This window comes from Drosophila arizonae, chromosome X (assembly GCF_054131065.1).
Source record: "Drosophila arizonae isolate 15081-1271.41 chromosome X, UAZ_ARI_1.0, whole genome shotgun sequence".
Taxonomy (NCBI): Eukaryota; Metazoa; Arthropoda; class Insecta; order Diptera; family Drosophilidae; genus Drosophila; species Drosophila arizonae.
Genome location: NC_142927.1, coordinates 23,426,401 through 23,445,801, shown reverse-complemented (window position 1 = coordinate 23,445,801; position 19,401 = coordinate 23,426,401). Strand labels below are relative to the sequence as shown.

The window sequence follows — 19,401 nt, the reverse complement described above, 5'->3', positions numbered from 1 at the left end:
GCAGGTGAATTTCCCACCTGCATTCGCATTCGCATTCCCATTAATGAGGTACAGATTAAAATCCCTTTGCAGAGCAAATTCTAAGCTTTTTGCCGTGAACCGTGCCTTTGAGTCTAATGGGAATAGAAGTGGATGATTTGGATGCGATTACGGAATCTGATTTAGAGCAATGCATCAACATTTCTACACAAGCAAAGAAAGCTGCTAATGAAAGCTGCTAATGAATTTCCGGAAATTAATTGCAATTTTTTAAATGAATTTTTATATTTCTAGTTATAAAAAAATTAATATATATTTTTAAATACAATTAAATATGTAACCTTTTAAATCAAATGTTATTTTATGTTTGTAACGAACCTTCGGTTTATCCCGAGTCTAAGCTGGGCTAGTTTCAGCTGACTGTGGATTCGTTGCCAACAAATTTATTTGTTGAAGCCCCTGCGATAATTAATTAGTCTTGTGGTTTAGGTTTGATAGCGTAATGGTATATTTTCTTAAATAGATATGAATTGTACAAGTCACTTATGCAAATGTATGTGGCTCGCTGGTTCGCTTAGCGACGCACACCTACTGAGCGCTCGTTCAACGCACTCCGGCTGGGAGAGTGTTGTGCTAAACACGCTAGCTCACCGTAAGGATTTGACTTCTCTTTTTTGAACCCCGTATGGAGCTGCTGGTGGCCTTTTATACCCCAGCCACAGGCCCTGCCTCGTGTGGTAACGGGGCCTGTTCGGCTCTGGAGCGGGGCCTTCCTGCTGCTCGTGCCCATAAAACGGTAAAGTGGCGTGATCTGGGTGACGCCACTTTGCCGCCAAATTGCGTGGCAGCCTCCCATTGGCCAAAGTACCGTTGTTGCCATGCGAGTGAAAACGTCCACTGCTCTCACCCGGCCCGAACGGCACCTCGGCTAACGGTCATCGATGATCGTCGTGCGTGCGACGCGAACCCATTGCTGAATCTGTAGGAGCGAAAGAGCCCGCCTCTAACAGGACTTTGACCCCCTTTCCAGTGCGAGGGTCGCTCCTACAGTATTCGCGTCGCTGTGTGGAGCAACATGTATATGCACGTATATGCATATAAACGCACAGCTAATACATACGTTTATATACATTAATACGTGCATACCTATATTGCTCCTCACACTCCCCTCTTCCTTCGGGAAAACACGAGACCATCGTGTTTGAATTTGGCGCCCGCCTCCGCTGCGCTGCTCCGTTTTGCGTCGCTCCATCCCTCGCTGCTCCATTTTGCGCTGATCGCTGCTGTTAATACTCTGTTAATGTTAACAGCTGTATTTTCCCCTTACCGCTGGCAATGCTGCACTCTGCCGGTAAGTGAATGGGCAAATATTTTTATAAGTCTCGACAAAACTTTAATAAAAATATTGTTTTTCAGGTTGGGCATCTTTTTCTCTATGCCCCTTGACCTGATGGCCTGCCGCTGCCAATGCCCACGCCGGGCGCTGCTGCAAAACTCGCCTCTCGGTTTTGCAGCCCCCGGTGGCATTGGCGCACGCGCGCATGGCAATGGCCATTTCACCCATTTGGCGCACGCTGTCCCTCGCCGTTGGAGACATCTCTCTTCTGGTTTCTGCTGCTTCTTGGCCCCTTGGGGATGCTCCGGTGGGGCATCGCAGTCAATACATGCACTGCTGCTACGAGATCGGGCCACAGACGTCGTTCGCAAATGGTCACCGCTGTCAGATCTTTGGTGTCGGTGCGCTTGTTGGCCACTCCTCTTTCGCGCACAGCTCCAGCGGAGTCGCTGGCCAGTGCGCGAGGATTCGGTTGCCAAGCTTTACCGACACCTGGCGATCCATGACCGGTGGAGCCATTCGCGTGGCAGGCGTCTGTAGTCACATCTCACAGCAAACAGCCACATCTCCGACTGCATGCCCGCGTGCAATATGGGCCGCCGCTGCCTCCGCCCACGCCGGACGCTCCTGCACAACTCACCTGTTGGTTCTGCAGTCTCCGGTGGCTTTGGCACTCGTGCGGCGGCCACCTGCCTCACCATATCCCTCGTCGACCATGTTAGCAGCTGCCCTCCTGGATGCCGCTATGTCTATGTCTCCGTTGCGGCGCTGCAGACACATAGTTGGATTGCTGTTGAGAGCTGGCCGCATCGATGTCGTTCGCAACTGCCACCGGTGTCGAACTTTGACGCCGGCTGCTATTTTGCGGCTCACTCCTCATTCGCGCACAGCTCCAGCGGAATCGCTGGCCAGTGCGCGAGGATCGGCCAACAAAACGCGCCTACGCCCCAGCACAGACAACCGGTTGGATTCGTCGCGTGGCAGGCATCGATGGTGGTCCAATCTCTCACTGGGCAACCCAAAGCTGTAACTATGTGTTTTATGTATGTATAGATATATTTTATTTTTATTATTATTTTTTTTTTTTTTTATTCTGGTATATCGTGTACACTGCTCTCTTTTTTAGACATATTTGAATGCCCGGCATCCGATGCGTGTCCGCCGCACCCTGTACTTCGTGCCCCTTGCCCAGACGATGCGGGCGGTGCGCCCGCTGCCCTGGGCCTCTATCCGGGCAGCGTGATGCTCCACTTCCTCCGGCCACTCCTCACGCCGCAACTCCACCCATTGGGCTGCTCCCGCGTCGGGCCAAGAGACCTGCCGCTGTAGCGTAGGCCTCTGGGGTGGTGGCGGCGCCGGCTCCGACACCTGGCGTTGTAACGCTGGCCGGGCGGGCAATCGAATCGGCCGCCACTCCTCGTCGGCGTCCATCGACGTCTCCGGTGGCGTGGGCGGCGGCGCGGTCGCCTGTTGCGGCGTCGCCTGTGGTGGCGTCTCCTGCGGTATGGGCGGCGGCGGTGTCGCCTGTGGTGGCGTCTCTGGAGGCGGCACTTCTTCTAATATGAACCCCGCGGGCTTCGTGGTGAGGGGTTCGCTCCATATTATGACAACCTCGGCGCGATGCTCCAAGCGACCCCCCACCACCTTTCCAGCGTAGCTGGCACTCACCCGCGGAGGTTCCGGTGTTTCTCCCTCCTCCGAATCCGAGATCACAATTATGTCATCCTGCTCGCCCACCTCGTCCTCGTCGCTGTCGATAATGATGATCGGCTGCTCTTCTTCCTCTTCCTCTTCGCTGCTCTGCAGCGCGCGGTGAGGCGTGGGCGGACGCGGTGGGCGCCATAACGGACGCGTTGGTGAATATCGCCCGTTGCGGACGTAGTCGCTGACCAGCGACTCGTCCCACCGCTCCTCCTCCTGCCGCTCCTCCCAGGCTGCGCCACTGGGCGAGCTCACCGGTGACCATGCCCTGTCCTCCGACTCGGAGATCCAGCTACCTGGCGACCACGAGCCATCCGTGGCCACGCTCTCCTCTTCGCTGGTTGACGGCTCCAGCTCCAAATACGGCCGATGGCGTCGTAGCAGTCTCTTCGGCTGCCGGTGTGGGTGAAACGGCAGTCTCACCGGCGGCAGCCGCGTTCTACTCCTGCGCGCTCGTGGTCTGGACACCGGTGTGTCCACCCTGTTCGCTCCACGTGCCGCTCCAGCGTAGTCGCTGGCCAGCAACCGCGGATCGGCAGGGTGTACCCGGCCGATGCCCAGATCGACGTTATCTCCTGCGATGTGTCCACTTTCCATTGTCACTTTTCACCAAATAGGCCGAGCCAAAGCTCGCCTGCCCATTTTATACCCTTGTGCTGTCGCGCCGCCGGCTGCGTAGACGGCAGCATATAACGGCTCCTGTGTCCTCGGCTCAGCCCACTCTAGCTTTCCCTGCCTTATGGCTGAATTCCAGGCAGGCTACGGTATCGCCTTAATACCGTTTTCCCCACTCTCACCTACACATGCATACATAGCCCTTCGGTGGCCGAACAACCAAATGCAAGCTCTTCTGCTGCGTTGCATTGTTGTTGGCCGTTTTGTGTATCTCTTTGGTAGTGATTGTTTTATATGTCGCTGTGTGTTTTGTTGTTGGCTGTTTTAGTTGTATCTGTACATTTTGTTGTTGGCTGTTTTAGTTATCTCTGTACGTTTTGTTGTTGGCGGTTTTAGATGTCGCTCGCTTTGACATCTTCGTGCGCTAGCGATCGCTGGGCAGCCGACGTAGGCCCTTGACCCTTGCCTACGCTCGCTTGCTCTCGCTTCGCTGTGTGTGTGTGTGTGTGCAGCAATTCTTTTGTCTGGAATGCGTGCGGCTTGTTGTTGTTTTTCCGCTTTTCGCTTTCGCTAGACAAATACCTAATTTCAGCTGCGCGCGTTGTTGTTGCGCATGTACCGTATATGAGTGCTGCTTGCGCATGCACTGCTTTGTTGTTGTATCTATGCATTGCGCATGCACCGACAGCTAAGTTTTTCGGCGCAGTACTGTACACTGCTTGCTGTCGTGCGCGCGCAGTTCAAACAAACTGTTGTTGCGCACCCACATACCGTAATTTTCCTGGTGGCAACTGTAGTTTTCCAGTCACAGATGCGTTTCGCAACCGAAATTATGCATTTTTGAGCAAAATTTTGTCGTCTTATTTTTTTTCTTCTTCTTTTTTTTTTGATAAGAAGCAATACACTTCGCTGTGTATTCACTCCCTTTTTTTTTTTTGGAAAAAAAAAACAAAACAGCTCTATTGCTCACCCGTGTCTCCTCTCCACGGCTTGAGATCCGCCACATGCGCCGTCCTGGTCCGCTTCTCTGCCTCCGACCTGATCCGGCAGATGACTGGAGACACAAAACTGGCCACTATATATGGGCCTCCATAGCGTGGCGCCAGTTTTGCTGCGAATCCCTCTGCGGCATTAGACAAGTGGCGTTCCTTTGCCCACACCTTGTCCCCTACGGCCGGCTTCCACTGCCGCCTCCGTAGGTTGTAATGCCGCGCCTGATCCTGTCCAGCTCTCTCCAGGTTCCGACGCACGATCTCAAACACTTCGCGCATCTTGCTGGCTCTCTCGACTGGGGTCTGTGCCTCCTGGCCTGTGCCGGTCGTTTGCGCATCAAACAGCGATTTGGGCAGCCTTGGCTCTCGCCCTTGCGTGATGAAGGCGGCCGAATATCCTGTGGATGCTGACACGCTGCTGTTGGCCGCCAATGTCAACTCCGGCAATGCGTCGTCCCAGCATCTCTGGTCATCTCCAGCGAACTGCGCAATCATCGTCTTCACAGTTCTATTTGCCCTCTCAGTGGGATTCTCTTGAGGCGTGTATGGCGCTGTCAACTGGTGACGCACCCCAAGCTCCTCCAGAAACGCCTTGAATGCCCGACTGGTGAATTGGGTGCCATTGTCAGTAATGAGCACCTTCGGCGTGCCAAACCGAGCCAAGATCCGCTCTCGAAATGCCTTCTGGAGAGCTGTGCTATTCGCACTCCGCAGCGGCACCATCTCCGTCCATTTCGAGAAGCGGTCTATGAAAACCAAAAGCATAGTGTTACCATGCTTTGATCTCGGCAGTGGGCCAACAAAATCGGCACAAACTGTTGCCCATGGCTCCTCGGGCACCTGTGTCAGCATTTGCCCAGCAGCTTGCAGCTGACTGGGCTTGTATCGCTGGCACACCTCGCAGCGCTGTATGTATCTTCTCACATCCCGGTACATACCTGGCCAGTAATACCGCGCTGCCACCCGAGCGATAGTTTTTCGACTCCCAAGGTGGCCAGCGGTGGCTGCGTCGTGGTTCTCCTCCAGCACTTGTTTGCGCCGGTCTGCCGGCACGCACAACTTCCATGCAGCCACATCCTCGTGGCCGGCTTGGTGCGGGATGTGCCGATATAAGTTTCCAGATTCTTCCATATAGTCTGGAAACTTATGTGGCGCCTTCTTTATGTCCTGTCGAAGCTTGGTGAGCCAGCGACATCCTGTCCCAGCTGGCATGTCCTTGCTCTTGACCAGACGGCACGCCTCCTCTCCCAGAGGCTGGCGTGAGAGCGCATCGGCTACCACGTTCTGCTTGCCCTTCCTGTAGCGAATCTCGAAGTCGTATTGCTGCAGCTCCAGTGCCCATCTGGCAATCCTTCCTGTTGGGCTCTCAATGGAATTGAGCCACTTCAGCGCCATATGGTCAGTGACCACTACAAATTTGTAGCCTTCCAGGTATGGCCTGAGCTTTCGTATGCCCCAGATTATAGCCAGACACTCTTTCTCCGTAGCTGAATAGTTCTTTTCAGCACTGTTCAGTGTCCGGCTGGCATACGAAATGACGCGTTCTCCATCCTCCGAGGTCTGCGTCAGGATTGCCCCAAGCCCATAATTGCTTGCGTCCGTTTGCAAGCAAAATGGCTTCGAGAAATCAGGGCACGCCAGCACCGGTGACTCCGTCAATTTGGCCTTTACCGTCTCGAACGCTCTTTGCCGCTCCTCCGTCCACTCCCACTTCGTGCCCTTTTTGAGCAGTGCATTTAGCGGATGCACTGTGGCTGCAAAATCTGGCACAAAGCGGCGGTACCATGAAGCCACGCCCACGTATTGCCGTAACTCTTTTACGTTTGTGGGTGGCTTCAGCTCGGCGATAGCGGCCACTTTCTCTGGATCCGTGCAAATGCCATCCTCCGTGACCTTGTGACCCAGATACTTTAGCTCTTTCTTGAAGAAATCGCACTTGTCGATGTTGATCCTCAAGTTGGCTGCCCGCAGTCGCCGGAACACCTCTCGTAGGTTGTCCATATGCTCCTGTCGCGTCCGGCCGATGACGATGATGTCGTCCAGGTAGGCAAAGGCATGGGGCATCATTTCTGGGCCGATCACTTGGTCCAGAGCTCGCTGAAACGTTGCTGGCGCAGAATGGAGTCCAAATGGCATCACTTTCCACTGAAAGAGCCCCTTTCCTGGCACCGTGAATGCCGTCAGTGGTCTGCTGGCCTTCTCCATCGGTATCTGCCAATACCCATCCTTCAAATCCAGGCTGCTGATGTAGCGCGCCTCTCGCAGCTGGTCCAGAATGTGATGCACCCGCGGCAAAGGGTATGCATCTTTGATGGATCTGCTGTTTAGCTGTCGAAAATCCACACATAGCCGCCACTTCCCATTCTTCTTACGAACCATGACAATCGGCGCGCTATGTGGGCTCTTCGAGGGCTCGATGCAGCCTTTGGCCAGCAGCTCATCCACCTGCAGGTTGATCTCCGCCTGCATTTTTGGATTTTTGGGGAAGTAGCGCTGCTTTATGGGCCTGTTATCCTGCATCCTGATCCGGTGCTCCGTGATCCTGGTGGTGCCCTTCACATGCTGGAACTTCTCCAGCTCATGCCTCAGGAAAGCATCCACCTCTGGGTCATCGTGCATAGGCGTTGGCTGTTCCATTTTTGCCTCCATCGGCGTCGCTGGGTTCGCCTCCACGCTGGCCACAACCACGGATAGCTTCTCCTCCGGCTGTCCGCTCGACTGTGGAATTCTTGGCTCGACCTTCAATCTCAAACCACCGCACTCCAGTGTGGTGCCCATGCTGGCCAAGAAATCCCAGCCCAGCACTAGATCTTCGATCACTCCTGGCAGAATCAGCAACGGAATCTGTATTTGCCGATTCCCCAGGCTGATCGTCGCCTCCAGTTGCGAGTCCACCTGACTGCAACTGCCGTCCGCTAAGCGTATGCGCCGCCGTGTAGCACGCACCACGCCCACGCCTCTGAGCTCGTCAGCAAGCTTTTCGCTGATAAAGCTGCTTGTGGCTCCCGTGTCGATCGTAGCTCTTTGTTGAGTGGCTCCAATGGCTACGATCGCCGACATCTGGCTGCCTTCATCCTGGAGACGGCCCACTAGTGCCTGGGGGCTCTTGACCGCTGCTCCCGCTCGCCCCTGGATGGCGGGTGTCGCTTCTCGTTTCCCGACTGGCAACAGGCAAACGTTCTCACTCCAATGCGCCCGCACTGCCAGCAGAAATCCAGCGCCTTGTTGCGACACGTAAACGCGCGGTGCCCCTCCTGGCCACACACTCGGCATGCCCTGGCTGGATTCGGGATGTGTGTCCTGGCTCCGGTTGCGCCTGTCCTTGGCGCAGGAGAAGGCTTCGCCTCATCCTCCATACGGCGATACTCCACATCGCCTCCAGCGTCGTCCATGGCCATCAGTCGTGACCGGCCATGCCGTGGCTGTTGTCGCAACCTCTCGCGGTCCTTCTCCAGCTCCTCGAACTCATCTGCCAGGTGCATCAATTCCACTAGATTGTGGAATTGATACGGCCTGGCGTAAGCGCGCAGATCGGGCAGGCTGTTATTGTATATCAGCTTCATTTCGCGGTCTGCTCCATAGCGCAGAGGCCGCATGAGAGTCTGCATCTCCACCATGTAGACTTTGAAGCACTCATCTACCATCTGCCTCCGGCGTTTGACGTCATCCTCCAGCTTCTCCAGATAGCCTCTGGGCAGGAAAAACTCCTGGAAGCTGCGCACGAATGTCGCCCACGCCGTCCAGTGCCGATTGTTGGCCACGTACCATTTCAAGGCCATGCCTTTCAGCAGCTCTGGCATCGCCCTTGGGATCATGTCCAGATCCAGGCCATAGGTGTCCGCCGACCACTCCACCTGCTCCAAGAACTCCAAAGGCTTTGTGGTGCCATCAAAGCGGAAGCTCCACTCCCGCACTTGTTTGGCCACCTTTGGATATTCCTGAGCGGTGCTGTCGTGTCCTCGTGGCCTGATTTCCGGTTGCGGGGTGGATGTGGCCCTCATCTCACCTTGACGCGTATTTTGGAGTCGCGCCGTCGCGCTTGTGGAGGGCACACACAGCCGTGCCACATGTGCAAGCTCCGACTCCAGCTCGTCGTCCCCGTCGGCGGTCGTTGCCTCATCTCTGAGCGAGGCACGGCGTCCATGCAGTCGCCCCAGTTCGGCGATCCTCAGTGAGTAAGGAATGCTTCCTTCATTCCTCTCAACCCACTCGCCGAACTGTCTCCGCATGACGTCCAGTGTGCCTGACAAGCTCACTCCGAATTCGTCACCATAACGCAGCACTTCATCTTTTTTAAGATTGTATACCCACGCTCGCACCATATTCACAAGTATATACTAATTGACTCTTATCGCAGGGCCCCACGTTGGGCGCCAGTTGTAACGAACCTTCGGTTTATCCCGAGTCTAAGCTGGGCTAGTTTCAGCTGACTGTGGATTCGTTGCCAACAAATTTATTTGTTGAAGCCCCTGCGATAATTAATTAGTCTTGTGGTTTAGGTTTGATAGCGTAATGGTATATTTTCTTAAATAGATATGAATTGTACAAGTCACTTATGCAAATGTATGTGGCTCGCTGGTTCGCTTAGCGACGCACACCTACTGAGCGCTCGTTCAACGCACTCCGGCTGGGAGAGTGTTGTGCTAAACACGCTAGCTCACCGTAAGGATTTGACTTCTCTTTTTTGAACCCCGTATGGAGCTGCTGGTGGCCTTTTATACCCCAGCCACAGGCCCTGCCTCGTGTGGTAACGGGGCCTGTTCGGCTCTGGAGCGGGGCCTTCCTGCTGCTCGTGCCCATAAAACGGTAAAGTGGCGTGATCTGGGTGACGCCACTTTGCCGCCAAATTGCGTGGCAGCCTCCCATTGGCCAAAGTACCGTTGTTGCCATGCGAGTGAAAACGTCCACTGCTCTCACCCGGCCCGAACGGCACCTCGGCTAACGGTCATCGATGATCGTCGTGCGTGCGACGCGAACCCATTGCTGAATCTGTAGGAGCGAAAGAGCCCGCCTCTAACAGGACTTTGACCCCCTTTCCAGTGCGAGGGTCGCTCCTACAGTATTCGCGTCGCTGTGTGGAGCAACATGTATATGCACGTATATGCATATAAACGCACAGCTAATACATACGTTTATATACATTAATACGTGCATACCTATATTGCTCCTCACATGTTTTATACTTTGATTTTATTAGCTGGGGCTTCCAGGTTAGTCCTCTGTTAAGCATCAGTTCCCAGGAACTTGGGGAACTGTTATTCGAACTGTAACATCATTCCGAAATAAGGACAATTTCCAATGCTCCTTTAACACACTCAAATACAGTAATAGGAGTCTGCTGGGTCTAGAAGTCTATTGGTTCTAGGAGTCTAGTGTATCTAGCAGTCTTTTGGATCTACGAGTCTATTGGGTCTAGAATTCTATTATTTCCAAGAGTCTAGCTGGGTCTAGCCGTCTTTTGGCTCCATCAAGAGATCTCTAGAGTCTAGACTAACCAAAGCTCGCAAGAGTCGCAGAGATGAAAGCCCTTTGCCGACAACTTAATGCCGATTACAAAGATTCACTCTTACTCTTTTCAAATCTTGAGCATTCATTCATAATCGCATACGCCCTTCAGGGGCGTGGCAAGTCGAACTGAAGATTCGAAACAGATATGCTAGTGGAAATCCTCCGACTAAAAACAATATATTGCAGAGCACATCACTAGGGACGTGACAAATCGTACAAATACACATTTTCCATATATTTAGAGGAAAAAACATTAAATTTGACCACTGTACTGTTGAGCTGGCAGGGCCAGCTGATGAGTGAAGAGTGGCATCGGAATGAGCGAGACGGGAAGAGGGGTTCAGTGCCAGCTGATCAAAGTAGCCGTCCCTGCACACCTCTCCCCGTCCCGCTCTTTCCTATGCTGCTGCTTCAACATCCAACAGAAATCAAGAATCAGGGATTTGATTTCTATTTTGAATGGCCTTGTCTTGAAAAGAAATCAAGTAACATCCAGATGCAGAGCATCAAAGGCTGCATACGAATATTGTTTAAGGCCAAACTAACAATAATTGTAATAAATTATAATAAAATAAAATAAATATTCACTCAAATAAATATATTAATATTTACTCCCTTCATCTTTTAACTTCAAATCGACTAGGAGATTCCCAGCTGGCCTAAAGAGGGAATTCGAATTGATTCATCAGTGGAATAAATTTGCAAATGCATCTCTTCAATCATTCATCTTTATAATTATAACAAGAAACGTTCCACATTGCGAATGACAACTGTAGTAAGAGTCAGTGCTGCCCAGCGACATTCTTCTTTCCTGAGCAGTGAATGCTAGAAATGCTCCGTGGTTTAACAATGTCTATATTTAAAATTAAACGGCATTCGCACAAAAAAAAATAGATTGATTTAATTTACTGATTGCGTGCAATCGATTGGGTCGCGGAACGGCTTTAGTCCCAGGCATAGACTTTGCCAGGCGTGGGCAGCTGGGCGCGAGCCTTGGGTGCACCTTCGGTGGCGGCATCGATCAGTTTCTGCTGCTGCACCAGGTCGATGGGCGGCTGCACCTCACGACGAGCATCGCGGGTGCAGTAGTAGTTGGCCGAGTACAGGTGCGAGGGTCCGTCCGGTAGCTCCGGCTGGGGCTGTGTGCGGTCGGCTATGCCATCCTCGAAGCGCAGCGCATTAGTATGTTCACGCTAAAAAATAGAATCAAACGAAAACCTCATTCACTTACATAACCCGCTCGCAGATTTGCCAATTGCAGCGCGACTGCGACATACTTACGCCCAGCAGAAAGGCGCGTACGCGTTGCAGGAACGGCGCTATATCACGACGGGCGGCGGCCATGTCAACCGTATATTTTAAAAATAATTTAAATGTAGCCTACGCTTTGTCAACAAACGCAATGCGATCAAAATAATAAATAGCAAAATTGATTTAGTGATGGCAAAGCACTGACTGTAAAACTATCGATAGCTAGGATTGAGCTAGTAACGTCATCAGTTAATTATTGTGGATAAATAGAATTCCAATTAGTCGTAAATTCTTATGAGAACCCCGATGAGCACGACTTTTTGGCATAAATAGTTTCAACAGAAGCAGTTGGAAGTTGTCGATAGCGCAATGCCGGCATGATAATGAACATCGATAGTATGGACAGCTCCTCGAGCTGAGCAAATGACAGCTGAGCTTCATCGATAAATGACAGTCGAACGATGGCTGCAGCAGCTCATCCCTATTACCTCGGCGTGCACATGGCATTTGTTTTTGTATTCCGAGCGCGTTGACAGTTTAACGAAAAAAGGAATAGATTAGCAATGGGAGGCCAGGGCAAAATGATAAATCGGAAACGAAAATTCGAGGGACGTAAGGAAGACGATCCCGAGTTCGATTTGGATAGAAACAACTTTAAGTTGCTGCACGTGAATACGAAAGAAAAGCGCCTGATAATCGTACTAGAAGGCGCGCAACTGGAAACTGTGAAGGTTAGTGATTCAAATGCTTCGATATCTATAATTATCATTATTATTAACATTTGGCATTATTGCGTTCATGTGCTGCAGGTGAACCGGACATTCGAGCTCCTCAACTGCGATGACCATGCGGGCATTTTGCGGAAAAATCAGAGAGAACCGGGCACCTGCCGGCCGGACATCACCCACCAATGCCTGTTGATGCTGTTCGATTCGCCGCTGAATCGCGCCGGCTTGCTGCAGGTGTTTGTGCGCACCGCACAGAATGTGATCATCGAGATCAATCCACAGACACGGATACCGCGCACATTCAAACGCTTCGCCGGCCTCATGGTGCAGCTGCTGCACAAATTTCAAGTACGCGCCAACGAGACGTCGCGCCGCCTGATGAGCGTCATCAAGAATCCGATCACAGATCACTTGCCCGTCGGCTGCAAGAAGTATGCGATGTCCTACTCCGGCAGGTTGGTGACCAATTGTCGTGAATTGGTGCCGAAGGGCGAGGAGGGCAGCTCAGCCTACGAAGAGCCCGTGGTCATCGTCATTGGCGCCTTCGCTCACGGCACTCTCAACACCGACTACACCGAGGAGCTAATCTCCATCAGCCGGTATCCGCTGTCGGCGGCCATTGCCTGCTCCAAGCTCTGCAGCGCCTTTGAAGAGGTATGGGGCGTGGTCTAGCCCCTCTAGTCTAGCCGCTCTTTAGTTTAACCCTATTTAGTTTCTTAGCTAATATTATGAATATATATCCTATGAGACATTTCATTCATGCTTATATGTACATATTTAAAATATATACTATAATATATATAAATATTTTTAAAATCTATTAAGAGGTTAGAGACAATGTGGAATTCAAACTAACTAATAGAGTAAAGCATTGACTACAGAGGCCTTATATATAAAAATATGTATATGGATATTCCTAGTAAACTCACAGCGGCATAAGAGACGTAAATCTGTATAGTTGAGGGTTTATTTTAGTTTATATATATCTTTGTCTATAATTCAAAATCTAATTATTAGCACTCTAAAGTTTAAGCAAATGAAAGAAGGCAGCAACAGTTCATGCTACAGTCGAAGCTCGCTATGGCGAACATTTCCACTTTATTTACACATTTTTCACAAAATTTATGCCAAATATCCATAAAACTATAATCAGGTTTCACTACTACAGTCAAATTCTATGAGTTTATACAAATTTCCCTCAGATATGTGAAAAATGGGTGAAACGATGCATGAAAAAGAAAAATAATAAAAATTCTGCAAAATCAAGGGAACAAATGGATGAAAATGAATTCGTTAGTCAAGAGTGTTTACTGTATGCGAGCTTATCATATATATATTTAATACATATGTATATGTAAATATATATACATATATATTTACATATATATAATTTTATTTGATTTATTTATTATAATTCTCAATTACAAAACTTTGTTATTCATAAAAAAAAATTTGTAAAAAAAAATATTAGGGTTAAACAATTTGATAATAGAAAAGTTGACTCGATAGACTTAACTAAATATTTGTAAATTTTGTTGTATATGTATATTTGAATTAGAAGATTGAAAACAAATCATTGAGAATATGACATCATGTGGTGCAGTTACGTTTGTTTTATACATATACATACATATCAATTTATATGTTGGTATTACTTGTTGCCGTTAAAATGATTTTGATATTTAGAAATCGTACAATTACAATAGTTTAGTTTTTCTGCTTCTTGATTTAGTGATTTGCTTGTTTATGCGAAATTCGAACTATTTTTGTTATTTGAATGCGATTGCCATAAACCCGCTGTCATGTGGAGCGTCTAGACTATTTGGAGAGTGGCTTCTTGGCCAGATCGGCGACAGATTTCTTTTCAGCTTCCCGCTTGGCGGCCGCCTCCTCTCGCTGCTGACGGATGAGCGCCAGCCGTGCGAGATCCGCCTTCGCCTCGGTGGTCTTGCCGGCAGCATGGAGCTTCTCGTAACGCTGGCGCGCCTTCTGTTTTTCAATCTGTTCACGTTCGCGACGCGACAGCTCCGGCTTGTGTGATGAAGATGAGCCACTGCCAGTTGCACTGCTGCCTCCATCGTCGATCTTGATCTGGGAGAGCTTTTGGGTGGCCTTTTTGGTCACACGGTTGGGATTCTCGATTTCGATAAGCGCGGCCACGCCCTTCTTGGCATCCCGTACTTCTGTCTCCGAATCATCATCACTGTCATCGTCATCGGACTCCTCGTCGGAGGAGCTGCGCTGCTGTCGTTGCTGCTGGTGCTTTTGTCGCTGTGCGGTCCTCGCTGGTTTGCGTGCTGCACCTGCTGCAGCCGACTGTTTGGATGAGCCGGCGCCGGCGGCTCCTCCCGTCTGCTCTCCTTCATCATCGCTGCCAGTCGATTGTTCACTTTCATCCTCGGACTCTTGCTGCAGTTCCTCAGGTGATGTGAAGTGGCGGCTGCGGCCTTTGTGGTTAACGTATTTTCCTCGTGGCATGACGACCTGCGGCTGGCTCTGTAAATTACATATGTAGTGGTAATTGCGTTAGTGTGAATAGCAAATATGTGTGCGTGTCTGTGGGCGCGTGTGTGTGTGTGCGCACGCGTGTGTGTACTGCCGCTAGGCCACCTCGAAACAGAAATGGCGTCGTGCCTTGAAATGCTGCTTACCAATGTAATTTTTTGTTTGTTTGAATTTAAAAGTATTTGAATTTTTTTGACTAAGTTTTCGTTGTTAAATTATGTTGCTTACCTATACTATTGCTTTTATTTATCGTCTGTATTCAATGTGTACTTATCGCTTATCGATTTGCGACGCTAACAGCTGGTTGGTGATGAACAATCAAAATGTCTCTTACGTTGCTTTACATCGATTAATTATAATATATTATCGGTTGTATATCGATGAATCGAGTAAGCCATCCTGAACCGATAGTAGTCGCGTCGCTACGTGCTGAATTGGACACGAAAAAATGTGCTAGTCAATGCTAAAATGTAGATAATATATGTAAATGCTACAAAAAATGGTACAAGCGGCGGAAGTAAACCAAACCGAATGGATATTCAGCTGATAAATGTTTTAAGCATTTGGGGCACATTGGTGCTTAGACTGAGAAAAGGCGCTTATCAACATAACCGATGCTATACAAATATTGTGAGACAGCCATTTTGTTTCCTCGTTACTTTTGTTCCTCGTGCATTTTTTCATGCGCGGTGCTCGTTGCTTTTATACACACACACATACATGTCTATACATATATTGATATATATATATATATATATCTCGAAAATTCACCACCAACACTGACAGCAGCATTTGCTATTGCCACCACCAACGAACGCTGAGCGAACACAGACGTTTTCGATAAGTCTCTCATGCATAGTGTCCGCTCTCGCGCTCTCTGTAGCTAATGCAGCACTAATATGTCGGTTGCACTTGCACGCACGCCCATGGGTATTAAATGTGAGCAGTACCGCTATAGAGCAGTTGGTGTACGCGTGCGCTCGCCTTTCGCTGTATATATGTGTGTGTGTATTCGCGGTTTGAGTAATTTCGAAAAATTTTTGTATATTTGATGGCGACTGCGATGGTTGCTTTACTCACAAGAAACGCGCGTATGTCGAAAATTGTAGCGCGTACGTATATCGGTGTGTAAAAATTGCTTTTAAATTGTGGTAAAAAGTAGCTAAAATTATATAAATTGCATATAAAGTGCTAATTAAATAAAACGCGCTGTGATTTCAAATAATATTTTAATAAAATGCAATGGTTTTTACGCAAAGAAATTAATTTGAAAATGTGAGACTTCAATGGACGTGACAATTTTTTTCGTGTTACTTTTTTTTTTTTTTTTTTTTTTTTTTTTTTTTGGTGGTGGCAACGAACAGCGCAACCAGCCAACACTAGAAGAAGAAGAAGCTATCTGTCGCTGAGTGTATGTGGTATTGTGTGTGTGAGTAAATATATATATGTATTTATATATGTATATATATGTGTGTATGTATATATAAATATGTGTATATGTAACGTAGCGTGTGTCTGTATTTAAGTGTATGTACGTGCCTTTAGCAGTACTAGGTAGTGAATATTAACAAAATAAAATTAAGAAAAACACACAAAGCAACAAAATCATACAAATAATGAGAACGAAATGGCAAACATCCAAGAAATATTTTACCAAGCTACAAATATATATTAAATAAAAAATACATGTTTAAAAAATGAAAAATATATATTTTATTATAATATTAATATATTACGTGTATGAGCGCAATGTAGTCTTTTAACGTATGTGTGTGTATCGCGCTGTTTTGCCGCCGCCGCTGTTTAACAAAACGTCACGTAAGAACGTACGTTGTTTCTCGTAGCTGCTTACGTTTTCGAAACCGCCGCCGTCGTATTCGCCCCGTCATCAATACCCTACGTAGCCGATACGTCATGTGCGCATTTTTTTTTTTTTTTTTTGTTGATGTTCTCGCGCATCAACAATGTGTGGTGCCCTCTGATACATATATATTAAATATATGTGTATAATATAATATCTATCTTCTTTTTTTTTATAATACAGTTACACACTTAACAATTGTGTAGAAATTTAGAATTTGCGTGTTGTATTATTGTTAGAAAAATCTATATATTTATATACATACAACAAAATATAATAATAAAGCCACAGCTACAAAAAATCAAAGCAAATTGATAAGCTACACAACAACAATAAGGATACAGCGACACAACAACTGCAAAATACACAATTTGGGATATCTCCGCATAACAACAACAATCACAATTCATTGGAATTGTTTTGGATATTAGCTACACAAACAACAACAAAAACAAAACAAGAAACTAAATGTAAGTAATGTAATCGAATTTCCGATCCGCTGTTGCACGTGCCTCATGTTCCGCTGTCGCCCTGTCAACAAACACCCACGCAATAAAATGGGAATTTATCGACCTCTCGATTACAATTAACTAATAACTGTTGCTGGCTGCATTTTACATATGTGTGTGTGTTTGTGTGTATCCGTGTAGATATGCCTATGTTTCTATGCTGCACATTGACAACTATTTCCAATAGAAGTCATTTTCAGAGCTCTGAGCCAAGCAACCCTTCATCTAATATGTAGCTTAAAAAGCCAGCTGCATTTTCTTTTTCTACCCCTATGTATATTGTCATGGAGGGAATCAATTAAAATTATATATAAAGAGAGATTAATATTGATATTCGCACATAAATTATTGAATTTATTGCTTTTGCTTTAGATAAAACTCAAATTTTGATGAACCTTTGTCGTTAGAGTAATTTCTTGAAAAAGAAAAAACAAAACAAAAATAAGTAAACAAAAAGAAGCCGGCATTGATGCATTTACTGTTCATTTGTCATTTCACCTCAGCATCTGATTTGTATCTCTGCGTGTGCGTCTGTATCTGTGTGCTTGTATGACAATTGCATTTTGGCGCGAAAAATTTAAATCGTCTCAGATTCATTCCGTTTTCTATTTTATATATGCCAAATGGGGATTTCTTTTAGTCCTGTACTGTGCATCTAGGAGTTGGTAGGACAGAAGCGGTTATGTTTGGAGTGGGAGGGGGCTGGGATGCACGCAATTTCATTGATGGTTTTACAGTCAGCTTCGACGGTGGCTGCAGTTGTTTAGGTTGAGGCAGCGGCTGCGGCTGCTGCTCCTGCTGCTGCATATAAACCGGCTTTAAATTCGTGCCACTATTAGCACGATTTATTAACCTAGAGGCAGGCAGTCAACATTCCACGCTCTTCGGCGCGACATTTGATTCGACATTTATACGTTCGCTCGTCGTGACGTAGTCGCTTCGTATCGTTACGGTAGTCGGCACGGCACATACTTGCAGATACAGCAAATTATAGCGACGGCAGGAGCAGCAGCAATAGCAACAACAACAATGGTTAGTGCTCTTTGCCGCCTGCTTTTTCACTTTCGAGCTCGGGCATCAATAGTAGACGACGAGGAGAGAATCGCGCTCACTCACATACACATACAGAGTGACCTATACAAACATACAACCCACTTTCTCTCTCGCTCTTTCTCTCTCTTGGTCATTGCTGGGTTTGTGTCTCGTGCCGCTACCGCCGCCATATTTGCATTTCGAATATATATTACGTAGTGAACTGTTGTCTCACTCTAACTCGTGCATTTGGCCCCAAGTGCTCAGTCACGACACCATGTTATGTATGTATGTTGGGTGTTTGGATCACTTGTATTTTATTTATTTAAATAACATTTTTTTGCGCGTAGTTCAAGTGCAAAAGTAAAAAAATAACAATAATATTACAGTAATATAATAATGTTAAAAACAATGAATGAATCTATATGTATTGCTTGAGCTTAAATGTATGTACAATACTAAGTTATAATTAGACTGAATTTTGCGAATGTGACGAAAATTGTTTGTTGTTGACCTTTGTTGATAAACATATTTTGCAGTTATTTTTTTCATGTCTGCCAATTAGATTAAAAGCCTAACGTAAAATTAAATTATCTAACGTAAAATTTATTCTCATAAATTGTCGAAATTATTATATACCTATGCTGGCCGCTGGCCGCTCGTCTCTTGGGGCGCCAATAGTGATAAAATGCATGCCATTGCTGTTCCAGTGCGACAGCTACTCTTCTTCTGCTAGCTCGACGTCATCGTGTTTGCCTTGAAAACATATCCACACACAGCCGTACACAAAAATATACATTTATATATACATATATATGTATATATAAATATATATATGAATAAATTTATACATATATCGTGTGTTGTATGGCGCGGTCCGTTACATACACAAATGCAAACACGAAGTATAAAGAACGTGCGCTCGTGTGCTGATACGAAGCACCACGAAGTATACACCAAGAGCTACGTTCGCACTACGTTGCTGCTGGTGTGTTGTTGCGTTCTACGTAAAATTTTGTTGAAAAACTCAAAGTCGTCTACTGTACTACATAATTACAACAGCGCAGCGGACATCAGCACGTTTGCTGTCCGTGAACGCTTGTATGGATGTTTGCGTGTGTGTGTGTGTGTGTGTCTGTGTGTGTGTGTCTGTGTTGTCAGTTAATGTTTTGTTTTGTTGCGAGAATGAGCAAGAGAGCGAAAATCGAATGACAGAGAGAGGGAGTAGAAGCTCACCCGTCTGCTGCTGCAATTGGCGTTGGCGTATGTTTTTTTCCCGTTTTTTGTTTTCGAAATAAATACAAATAATTGCGCGTTATAAAAATATTCAATCCGCGCTCGGTGCAATGGGAATGAGGCTACGTCATTTGTTGATTTATTGTTG

The 19,401-nt window shown here is 47.5% G+C and overlaps 3 protein-coding genes across 3 annotated transcripts; 1 reads left to right on the top strand and 2 right to left on the bottom strand.

Moving 5' to 3' along the window:
* Positions 1-10,966: 10,966 nt before the first annotated feature.
* ND-B14.5A (NADH dehydrogenase (ubiquinone) B14.5 A subunit) lies at positions 10,967-11,598 on the bottom strand. Its single transcript, XM_018016677.2, has 2 exons — positions 11,413-11,598; positions 10,967-11,324 (listed from the first exon to the last, which is right to left on the bottom strand). The coding sequence occupies exons 1-2, from the start codon at positions 11,473-11,475 to the stop codon at positions 11,076-11,078; spliced, it is 312 nt and encodes a 103-aa protein (XP_017872166.1). The 5' UTR covers positions 11,476-11,598; the 3' UTR covers positions 10,967-11,075.
* Positions 11,599-11,832: 234 nt separating this feature from the next.
* On the top strand, positions 11,833-12,915 carry LOC108619872 (ribosomal RNA small subunit methyltransferase NEP1). Its single transcript, XM_018016672.2, has 2 exons — positions 11,833-12,113; positions 12,192-12,915. The coding sequence occupies exons 1-2, from the start codon at positions 11,946-11,948 to the stop codon at positions 12,780-12,782; spliced, it is 759 nt and encodes a 252-aa protein (XP_017872161.1). The 5' UTR covers positions 11,833-11,945; the 3' UTR covers positions 12,783-12,915.
* Positions 12,916-13,166: 251 nt separating this feature from the next.
* Positions 13,167-14,588, bottom strand: LOC108619873 (uncharacterized). Its single transcript, XM_018016676.2, has one exon. It carries the CDS (start codon positions 14,586-14,588, stop codon positions 13,929-13,931), a length of 660 nt encoding a protein of 219 aa, XP_017872165.1. The 3' UTR covers positions 13,167-13,928.
* Positions 14,589-19,401: the final 4,813 nt, after the last annotated feature.